The sequence below is a fragment of the Cuculus canorus genome, chromosome 24 (assembly GCF_017976375.1).
Source record: "Cuculus canorus isolate bCucCan1 chromosome 24, bCucCan1.pri, whole genome shotgun sequence".
In the NCBI taxonomy this organism is placed as follows: Eukaryota; Metazoa; Chordata; class Aves; order Cuculiformes; family Cuculidae; genus Cuculus; species Cuculus canorus.
In genome coordinates, this window is record NC_071424.1 from 5162800 (window position 1) to 5174005 (window position 11206).

Here is an 11206-nt window from a genome sequence, read left to right on the forward strand (position 1 = left end):
ATTGCCTCTCTTCCTGAAGATGTGTTTTCCCTCTTGGCACTGGTGCTGTGCCCTCAGGACCCCTTTGCTTCCCTTGGGTTCTGCTGGAGGCTGCTGGGGTCGTTCCCACCCACTGTGAGGGTGAAGCCATCCAGCCCCATGCCGTGATGCAAAGCCCTGCAGGAGCCAGGGAATGCTCTTCCCTTCCTTTCCCCCATCCTGTTGCCAGCCCCAGCACGGCCAGTTTGGGAAGAGACATTCCGAGACGACTCAGGACATTCTGGGATTCCAAAATGCGCAGTTACACATAGTATTTAACCCAAGAGGCAAAGTGAGATCTCAACCATTACCAGCCAAGGGTTTCCCTGTGTTCCTTATTTCTCCTTCAGCAGCAGAACAACAGCGGTTTCAAAACCGAAGGGGAATGAAGTCCCTTTTCCAAATCTAAATCCAAGCCTGATCCAGTGGGAGGTGTCCCTGCCCATGGCAGGGGGTGGAACTGGATGGGCTTTAAGGTCCCTTCCAACCCAAATGATTCTATGATTCTATGACAGAATGGGTATTTCTGCCTCAAATGCAGAGCTTCAGGTTACCACGTCAGTTCTACACTTCAAGGAACAAACCCCCAAGGATTTAAGGGCATGAAAATGAATCATTTCACTGCACGGAATTGTCTTCAAAAGTACAGGATATGTTGGGTTTGGTACTTGAACCCCCAAGTCAAAAGTAGGAGTGGAAAGGCAATGTACCTCATTCATTTTCAGCGTTAGAACAGCAGCGCTATTCTTTCCTTATCCCCACATCCCGGTATTTATTTGATGGTTGATGCATCCTCTCATTTTAGGGCACTGTTTCCACACCCGGAGAGGGCGCCATCCCTCCAGAAACAGAGGGTGCACTGCCAGGGCAGCGCCCAGCACAGATATTTCAATTAACCTTTTGGTGCAGTTATGCGCTCAACGTTTAGTCTGAATGATGAGAAGCTCCACATGAGCCACAACGTGCGCTCAGAGCCCAGAAACCAACCGTGTCCTGGGCTGCATCCAAAGCAGCGTGGCCAGCAGGGAGGGAGGGGATTCTGCCCCTCTGTTTCTCTCTTGGGAGACCTCACCTGGAGTGTTGTGTCCAGTTATGGAATCCTCAACATAAGAAGGAGATGGAGCTGTTGGAACAGGTCCAGAGGAGACTACAAGCATGATCCGAGGGCTGGAGAACCTCCCGTATGAGGACAGGCTGAGAGAGTTGGGGTTGTTCAGCCTGGAGAAGAGAAGGCTCTGAGGAGACCTTATAGCAAACTTCCAGTACCTGAAGGGGCTACAGGAAAGCTGGAGAGGGGCTGTTCACAAAGGCTGTGGGGATGGGACAAGGGGCAATGGGTATAAACTGGAGAGGGGCAGATTTAGACTGGACATAAGGAGGAATTTCTTCACTCTGAGAGTGGTGAGGCCCTGGCCCAGGTTGCCCAGGGAAGCTGTGGCTGCCCCATCCGTGGAGGGGTTCCAGGCCAGGTTGGATGGGGCTTGGAGCCCCTGATCCAGTGGGAGGTGTCCCTGTCCATGGCAGGGGTGGAACTGGATGGGCTTTGAGGTCCCTTCCAACCCAAACTATTCTATGATTCCATGATTACAACAAAAATTAACAGCAGCTTTAACAGGAAAGACACAATCTGAATTCTCCTGTAAACTGATAGGTGTAAAAAAACCAAAGGTTATCACACTGAAATCCACAGAATCACAGAATCACAGAATCACAAGGCTGGAAAGGACCCATTGGATCATCGAGTCCAACCCTCACAAGTCATAGAATCATAGATTCATGGAATGGTTTGGGTTGGAAGGGACCTCAAAGCCCATCCAGTTCCAACCCCCACCATGGGCAGGGACACCTCCCACTGGATCAGGGGTCCACGCCCCATCCAACCTGGCCTGGAACACCTCCCAATCCCTCCACCCCCAGCTATTGATTCAGTATTTTCAAACTGATTGTTTGGAACCTCTCAGTTTACTAAAGTTCTCGGTTCCCCATCCAACAGCCGTGCTGATAAATCGCATTATTTCCAGAAAGAATGGTTCCCTTACAACTGAACAAACTTTAACTCCAAACGCATGTTCCCATCACACAGAAATCCCAAAAGATAATCATTAACTGGGACCCATCCTGGATAAGTCCTGAGATCTATTTAAGAGACTTCAAAACATGATGGGCTTTCACCACCACTCCCACCGTGGATCTGGTCCAGCCTCTACTAACGCTGTGTGATGCAGAAAGAAGCGGAGATTGGGTCAATCCCCAACCAGATCTTCCCTCCTGCGGGTGGTATTTCTCTTCTCCAGACTCATCATGAGGCACAAGGACCTCAACGCACATCACGTCCGTGAAGCCAAGAAGTCAGTGAGTAGAAGTCAGCCTTCTCTGAGTCATTCGTCGCTGGATCCCCGCCTCGCTCAGCAACGGACCCACGCGCTCTTTAGCCTTCCTGGAGCTGCCCCCATGCTTCTAGAAACGCTTTCTGTTGCCTTTCGTATCCATCAATAGTTCTATCTCCAGCCTAGCTTTGGCTTTCCAAACAGCAGCTCCATTTGGGGGACGGCTCTCGGTTCCTCATCCCTACTTACACCCTGCGTCCTTGTTTCATTGTGTTTGACCTCGCTCAGGATTTCCCTCTTCACCCGCAGAAGCTTCCTGTCCCACTTGTGCAGCTTCCCAGAGATCCGTGCTCTCAAGAGGTCCTCGTTGAAGTCTTGCCAGCTTTTCTGGATCCCTTTGGATGTCATGGCAGGTTCTCATGGTGGAAGAGAGTCCCTTGGAATCACGCCATCAAACCTGTATTCTCCCTCCACCAGAGGGGCGGTGAATGGTTGGTGGTCTGCACAGACACAGACGTGCAAAGTCCTGCACCCGCGTTGGGGCAATCCCAAACACAAATCCAGGCTGGGTGGGAGAATGGAATGGGAGCAGCCTTGAGGAGACGGACTTGGGGTGCTGAGGGATGAGAAGCTGCACATGAGCCAACAATGTGTGCTCCCAGCCCAGAAACCAACTGTGTCCTGGGCTGCATCCAAAGCCGTGGGACCAGCAGGGATGGAGGGGATTCTGTCCCTCTGCTCTGGTGAGACCCCTCCTGGAGCCCTGTGTCCAGCTCTGGAGTCCTCAGCACAGGGAGGACATGGAGCTGTTGGAGCGAGTCCAGAGGAGGCCACGGAGATGATCTGAGGGCTGGAGAACCTTCCAGCCAAGGACAGGCTGAGAGAGTTGGGGTTGCTCAGCCTGGAGGAAAGAAGGCTCTGAGGAGACCTTAAAGCAGCTTCCAGTGCTGAAAGGGGCTCCAGGAAAGCTGGGGAGGGGCTCTGGATCAGAGAGCACAGGGAGAGGACATGGGGAAATGGTTCTCATCTAAGATTGAGATGAGATCTTGTGAAGAAATGTTTTGCTGTGAGGGTGGGGAGGCCCTGGCCCAGGTTGCCCAGAGCAGTGGTGTCTGCCCCATCCCTGGAGGGGTTCCAGGCCAGGTCGGATGGGGCTTGGAGCCCCTGATCCAGTGGGAGGTGTCCCTGCCCACGGCAGGGGTTGGAACTGGATGGGCTTTGAAGTCCCTTCCATCCCAAACCATTCATGTTTCTTTGATTCTAGGGGTATCTGGTGGTCATCACCCCAAAAATTACCTGCCAAGTTCACCCATCAGTTAACTCCTCCCAGTCTCTTCCAAATCTCCTCCCAATCTCCTCCCAATTATTGGCTCAATGTGTCCAAACTTGCTTGCTCGGAACTTTTAAATTTACTTAAGTTCCCAGTTGCCCATTCAAAAGTCATCCTAATAAATTGCACTATTATTTCCCAAAGCCTGGTCTTCCTCATCTATAGAAACTCTTACAGCTGAACAAACTTTAACTCAAAGCCCATGTGCTCCTATCACAAAAATTGGGAGGATAATCATTAACCGGGACCCATCTCGTCGACGTCTTCTGCCTGATGATCCTATGATATTTTTAAGATACTTTAAAACAGCAGTGGTTTTTATCAACAATTCCTCAACTGGTTTTTCTCTACGAACTGACTGAAGACACGCTCTGTCCATAGAATCATGGAATAGTTTGAGTTGGAAGGGACCTTAAAGATCATCCAGTTCCACCACCTGCCATGGGCAGGGACACCTCTCACTGGATTGAGGGCTCCAAGCCCCATCCAACCTGGCCTGGAACCCCTCCAGGGATAAGTTCTCAGGGTCTGGTTGACATCAAGTTAGAATCATGGAATGGGTTGGGTTGAAAGGGACCTCAAAGCCCATCCAGTTCCACCCCCTGCCATGGGCAGGGACACCTCCCACTGGCGCCGGGGCTCCAAGGCTCCATCCAACCTGGCCTTGAACACCTCCAGGAATGGGGCAGCCACAACTCTCATGGTGAAGAAATTCTTCCTTATATCAAGTCAAGTCCTGTCCCCATTCTGTTTGTGAACGTGCAAGCAGGTTTAGCTCCAGCATCAGCCCTTGCGGAAAACATCTCTAAAGCGACCACCACGAAAACATACAATCATCAGCCGCTCCACTTGGAGGTTGATTTTGTTTTCACCCACCTCGCAGTTCATCCGCCCAGCCCTTAGAACCTGGTTTTCTCATCCAGGATATTGTGTTGGAAGCCTTCGGAAAGGGGTAGGTCCACCAGCCCTGCTTTCCCAACGGCCACAGAGTTTGCCGTTTCAGGCAAATCAGCAAATCTTTGGGAGAAGAGAAGAGAAAGAAGAGAAGAGAAGAGAAGAGAAGAGAAGAGAAGAGAAGAGAAGAGAAGAGAAGAGAAGAGAAGAGAAGAGAAGAGAAGAGAAGAGAAGAGAAGAGAAGAGAAGAGAGGAGAGAGGAGGAGAGGAGAGGAGAGGAGAGGAGAGGAGAGGAGAGGAGAGGAGAGGAGAGGAGAGGAGAGGAGAGGAGAGGAGAGGAGAGGAGAGGAGAGGAGAGGAGAGGAGAGGAGAGGAGAGGAGAGGAGAGGAGAGGAGAGAAATCATCTGTCCCAACTGCTTGACAACTTCAGATCTGATCAAAAGCTAAAGCATGTTATGAAAGGCATTATCCAAATGTCTCTTGAACACTGACAGGTTCGGGGCATTGACCACCCCTCCGAGGAGCCTGTTCCAGTGTTTCACAACCCCTCGATAATGAAATGTTTCTTCATGTCAACTCTGCAGTCTGCGTAGATCTCCAAATTTCATCAGCAGATGTGGAGACCTGCGAGCAGCTGTTGCCACTAAAGCCCAAGTGCGGAGAGCACGGAGTACCTCAGCCCATCCCATGTCCTAAAAACAATATTGGAGCTCTAACTATATATTATATATAATAGATCTGTTATGATTCTGTTTGTTCTGTATTGGAATAACAAAAGAGTCAGTGTCTATTATGCAAATTCCATGACTGAACCATCATCTTATTGCAATCCCTTTTCCAGTAAAGCCATTTCCTTTAGGTCGGTCATCTGATCAACCATTCCTTTAACAATTGGTTTGTGTATTGACATAAGACTTTGCCTCATATCTGTAACGCGCAACTTCTTGCTTGGAGCCTCCCCCAACCATCGCCTACGTCCACCCTGTGCCTGGCAGGACCAAGTCCCACCCAAAGCTGAGAATTTCCTTCCTTTCCAACACTATGTTTCTTCCTGAGTCATCAGGGAGAGGATGACCTGCATGGTGGAGGGTCTTGGTGCACCTGGCAGGACCTACAGTGGAAACTCTTCCTCCAGGCACTCGCCTGGGGTTTTCAGAGCACTGAGCAACCCTACGGGAAAGAGAGACCCCAGCCCTCAAAAAAAATGGCTGGAGACGGAAAAAGTTGGTGCCATGGGAGGGTGTCTCTGAGAGAAACTACACAGATGTCTATCTCGTGATGTGGGGGGACGTGAACAGGCTGGATCAATGGGCTGAGGCCAGTTGGATGAGTTTCAACGAGGCTAAGTGCCAGGTCCTGTCCTTGGGTCACAACAACCCCATGGAGCTCCAGGCTTGGGGAAGAGCGGCTGGAAAGCTGCCTGGCAGAAAAGAACCTGTCGGTGCTGGTTGATAGCGGCTGAAAACGAGCCAGCAGTGGCCCAGGTGGCCAAGAAGGCCACCAGCATCCTGGCTCGGATCAGCCATGGGGTGGCCAGCAGGAGCAGGGAAGGAATTGACCCCTGGACTCGGTGCTGGTGAGGCTGCACCTCGAGTCCTGGGTTCGGTTTTGGGCCCCTCGATCCAAGAAGGACATTGAGGGGCTGAAGCGTGTCTGGAGAAAGGAACGGAGCTGGGAAGGGTCTGGAGAACAGGGGTTCTGGGAGCAGCTGAGGGCCCTGGGGCTGTTTAGTCTGGAGAAGAGGAGGCTGAGGGGAGACCTCATCGCTCTCTGCAGCTCCTGGAGAGGAGGTTGGAGCCAGGCGGGTGTTGGGCTCTTCTCCCAAGTGACAAATGATAGAATGAGAGGAAATGGCCTCAAGCTGCACCAGGGGAGGTTTAGACTGGATAGTGGGAACAATATCTCTACTGACAGAGCGGTGAAGCCCTGGCAGAGGCTGCTCAGGGCAGTGGGGGACTCTCCATCCCTGGAGGGGTTCAAAAACAGTGTGGCCGTGGCACTTGGGGACACGGTTTAGCAGACACGGTGGGGTTGGGCTGATGGTTGGACTGGACGAGCTTAGAGGTCTTTTCCAACCTTAATGGTTCTGTGAGTCTCCCTCTGGTCTTCTCACGTCTTTAGGGAATTTCCAGCTATATCATTGTCTGTAGAAATTTCCCCCCTTTACCGACAGCGGTAGAATGAGACAAACCAAAGCAAGAAGGATGGCGACTCACGCACATGCCCCGGTCTTGCAGGGCTGCTGAAATAGGTCCTGGCATCCTCCAGGAATTGTCTTTGGCTTTTGGCCCACTTCCTTATTGGTTCATTCCTGTAAAGGCCTCCCACACTTCCCAGCCATGCTTTGCTGGCCGATTGGTGCCCCTCCTGAGAGCGAGAATAAAAGGCTGGCGCTGAAGGCACTTCTGACAGACAGACGGCTCAAGCGGCTTTGGCACCTTCTTGCTGCTCTGCATTATGAGAAAGGCAATGCTCTTCTCCGGCTTTCTTGTTGTTTTCCTTGGCCTGGCTCTGCCAGGCATCCAGGGAAAAATCATCCCCCGGTGTGAGTTGGTGAAGATCCTACGTCAGAATAGCTTTGAGGGCTTCGTGGGCAAAACTGTAGCTGACTGTGAGTATAAAGAGCTTCCACTGCGCCTCTCAGCCTACCCCACCCTTGTCCCTCTCAGGTTCTTTGCAGTCTTCCAGCAGTACTATTCTGTCCCTCCGTCCCTTTGACTTCATCATCTCCCTTCTCCATCTCTTGCCCCCTTCTGTTGCTTCGACAACAAATACCCATCCAGCGCTTTATCCTTCCGAGCATTTATTCATCTGTTTCTCAGATTGATGATATCACCACTTGAATGACTTCTCCAGCTCTTCATTCCCCCTTGATCCCTCCCCTTCATTCCTCTGAGAATTCCCATTTACCCTGAGCAGACCTCGATATTCCCTCTCCGGGTCCTCTTCCTCCCGCAGGGGTCTGCCTGGTGGCACACGAGAGCAGTTACGACACTAAAGCGTTTCATAACAACGGTGCAAGCAGAGACTACGGGATCTTCCAGATCAACAGTCAGTACTGGTGTGATGACGGCAAGACCCATGGATCCAAGAACGCCTGCCATACCAGCTGCTCAAGTAAGTGGTGGGATAGAGCGAAGAGCTTTTCTTTGCCCACTCTACGAAAGCAATCCGCTCATGACATCTGCCTAGAGGTGCTTTGGGCATTTCTCTCCAAATGTCCTTCTATTTGTCCGTCTCCTCAGTATCCCACCCACCCTTCCTGATGAACATCTTTCCCTCTGCCCATCTATCTCTTGTCTCCCTCTACCCCTCTTTCCTTCATGATGCCCTTTTCTCCCTTCTGGACAGAATTCCAAGATGACAACATCAAGGATGATATGCAGTGTGCCAAGAAGATTGCTCAAGAGGCAAAGGGCCTCAAACCCTGGTAAGGACAACAGCTGTGGACCCCGGGGAGGAGTGGGCAGAGAAGAGCAAAGGAAATCCTGCTGTTCACTGGTGGGGGTGATGGGGTGGCAATGGGTGAGAAGGTACAGTCCATCTCCTAGAGCTGGAAGAGCTGAGGAGGACTCGTTCCCAGCGACTGCTCTAACTCTCTAAATTGCCCTCCCCTCCCAGAGCTCTCCCGTTGATTTCCTTTCCCCAGCTCCCTAGGTGGAGCCCACCAGAATTTTCATTGATTCATATCTTTCCTGCCCAGTTTTCATGGAATCACAGAATCATTAAGGTTGGAAAAGATCTCTAAGCTCATCCAGTCCAACCACCAGCCCCACATCATTGTGCCTTCTAAACCATCTTCCAAAGCGCCACAACCACATGGTTTTTGAACCCCTCCAGAGATGGGGACCCCCCCACTGCCCTGGGCAGACTCCGCCAGGGCTTCACCTCTCTTTCCGTAAAGAAGTTTTTCCTAATATCCAATCTAAACCTCCCCTGGTGCAACTTGAGGCCATTTCCTCTCATCCTATCAAGCTTTCTTCACCCAAGATTCTCAAAGACTAACGAAGTTGGGGTTTATAACCAGTTCAGCCGTTAGCTAACTCCTCAGATTACATCGTGTCTTTCTTTTCCAGGGTCGGCTGGAATAAACATTGCAAGGGCAAAAACCTGAGCTCCTATGTGAAGGGTTGCTAAAGCATTCCAGAAGCGGCAACTCTTTCCTCAGGATTCCCAAGGGTGAAGAGCGAGGGTGTACGGAGCAGAGGCCACGGAAGAAGGATGGGTGTGGGGAATTCAGAGCAGCGTATCGTTACGGTAGAAAGGGTGCTCGCTATTGGTAACGCTACGAGGACATCGCGCTACTGCAACGCAAGTAGAGAACTGGAAGGCCACTGGCTTAGTAGGACTTAGCAGAAGTGCATTAGAACTGGAATTTCAGCCATTTACTTCCATAATCCCATCTCAGGATTTTCATTCCCTGACTAATGTTTAGAGGTTCTCTCTCTTGCGCCTTTCAGTCTTCTCCTTCATCCCTCCCTTCCTCCCGTTCTTCCCTCTCTCCATTACTTTCTTTCATTCTTTGTTCTCTCTCTTGGGCCTTTCTCTCTTCTCCTTCATCCCTCCCTTCCTCCCGTTCTCCTTTCCCTCTCTTCATTACCTTTTTCCTTCTTTTTTTCTCTCTTATCTGAGTGTAGAAAATATGGAAAATTAATGAATGGTGTTATTAGTTCTAAGAGCTGCATAATTGCAGTCATCTTCTCCCTGGGACGCCGTCACTGCCCGAGATGGGGAATACAGAGAGACACAACTATGACCTAGAGACAACTATGACCTTGCTCCTTAAACTCGTCCGAGCATCTTCTCCTGCGAGATTGGACACTGTCATGGATGGCCGTTTGGCTAAATAGGGCTTTTCTTATCATCCTTCGAGGTATCAGATCAAACAAAGTCTCGGAAGGATGCAGGCAGCATCTCTATGAGGAAATAACGGGTGGGAAAGCCATTTAGGAAAGGGAAATACTTCATCATTTAGGTCACGAATCCTTTTTCCAAACGAAGGCTGAATCCAGAGGAGTGCACCAATGGAAGGTGACAATACTGAAACCGTGGTTGCTTCTTCAGATGCTTTGTTCTGCTGCTTGGTGAGCAGTGACTGCTTTTATGGTACGCAATAAAGGGATGCTTTAACTCTCGTCTAATGTGAATGTGTGAACCAGCTATGAAAGGCGGATGGTTTAGATGGCTGAAGCAAAAAAAAAAACCCAGAAAAATGCTCAAAACAGCTTTGCCAGCAGCCCCTCTTCCCACTTACAGCGAAGACAGTGGCTCCTTCCCTTCCCATTACCCACAAGACTTCATCCTCTCATTAAGTAACTCAAGGCAGAGCTATTTTACACCCTGGTGTCCATGAGGTATCCGAGGAAACTCAAAAAGACTTGAGTCAAGGTCTTCCCTTGTCATTGTCTTCAGTGCAGACACTTCCCGTCTATTTGGGGATTTGAACAAATCTCCTTATCTGGAGTTCAACCCTGGTAAAATGATTACCTAAAAATTAAGACCATGTACGCTTCTCCAAGGGATATAACCAAGAAAAAAAAGACCAGGAGCTGTGGAAGTAATGAAACGCCCCCACCAGGAGCTGCCGAATCCTGCCACAGCTCCACAATCCCAGGTCCAGGAGCAAGGCTGAGCATGGGTTCCCAGTGGGCAAACACGCATCCACCACCTCGAGACACCAACACATCCCTACACGCATACACACATATATATCATAGAATCATGGAATGATTAAGGTTGGAAAAGATCTCTAACCTCATCCAACCATCAGGGTTGCTGAGGCACTGGAATAAGTTGCTCAGGGAAGTTGTGGCTGCCCCATCCCTTGGAGGTGTTCTGGGCCAGGTTGGATGGGGCTCGCAGCAACCGGATCCAGTGGGAGGTGTCCCTGCCCATGGCAAGGTGTTGGAACTGGATGACCTTTGAGGTCTCTTCCAACTCAAACCATTCGACGATTGTGCCTACAATCCTTCCTACACATGGACACACACGCGACCGGCCACACAGATTGACCTACAGGCTCAGCATGAAAAAGGGAAACATTAAAATTCCCAACCCTCTCCTCTCTCACAATCTGGATCCCTTTTTCTCTCAGCATTTCATGATCCTCTCCAGAGCTTGCACCCAAGAGCTCTGGGGCTGGGAATGGGCAACTCTTGGCACCTCCCATGGGAAAAGCATCCTACAACAGCCACACCGTCGTCAACTCTCGGGTGTATTTGGTGCCTGCGGGTCTGCAGTCCGTGATTGAGGGATGCCCTGGTGTTAACCTGACGCTGCCAAGTCATTGAAGTCCTGCATTTATTGTAGTCTTCTTCAAGAAAGGGAAAAGGGATTTTTTTTCTGAGCATACCTGGAATTTTGATTCACCTTTTATTTTGTACTACATTCTGTGGGGAATCATAGAATACTTTTGAGTTGGAAGGGACCTTAAAGATCATCCAGTTCCACCCCCTCTGCCATGGGCAGGGACACCTCCCACTGGATCAGGGGCTCCAAGGCTCCATCCAACCTGGCCTGGAACACCTCCAGGGATGGGGCAGCCACCACTGCTCTGGGCACCCTGGGCCAGTGTCTCACCACTCTCATGGTGAAGAAATTCCTCCTTACATCCAGTCTAAATCTGCCCCTCTCCAG

General features: G+C 50.6%; 1 protein-coding gene across 1 annotated transcript; it reads left to right on the top strand.

The window, feature by feature from the left end:
* Nucleotides 1-6954: 6954 nt before the first annotated feature.
* LOC104064303 (lysozyme C-like) lies at nucleotides 6955-9684 on the top strand. The gene is made up of 4 exons (XM_009566626.2): nucleotides 6955-7181; nucleotides 7529-7687; nucleotides 7922-8000; nucleotides 8647-9684. Exons 1-4 carry the CDS (start codon nucleotides 7028-7030, stop codon nucleotides 8705-8707), a joined length of 453 nt encoding a protein of 150 aa, XP_009564921.2. The 5' UTR covers nucleotides 6955-7027; the 3' UTR covers nucleotides 8708-9684.
* Nucleotides 9685-11206: the final 1522 nt, after the last annotated feature.

What these genes read in the sequence shown, in the direction of transcription:
- LOC104064303 (XM_009566626.2), top strand. Translation starts at nt 7,028, where the DNA reads ATGAGAAAGGCAATGCTCTTCTCCGGCTTTCTTGTTGTTTTCCTTGGC. An exon ending in GGGCAAAACTGTAGCTGACT is followed by an intron (nt 7,182 to 7,528) that starts GTGAGTATAAAG and finishes TTCCTCCCGCAG; the next exon opens with GGGTCTGCCTGGTGGCACAC. An exon ending in CTGCCATACCAGCTGCTCAA is followed by an intron (nt 7,688 to 7,921) that starts GTAAGTGGTGGG and finishes CCTTCTGGACAG; the next exon opens with AATTCCAAGATGACAACATC.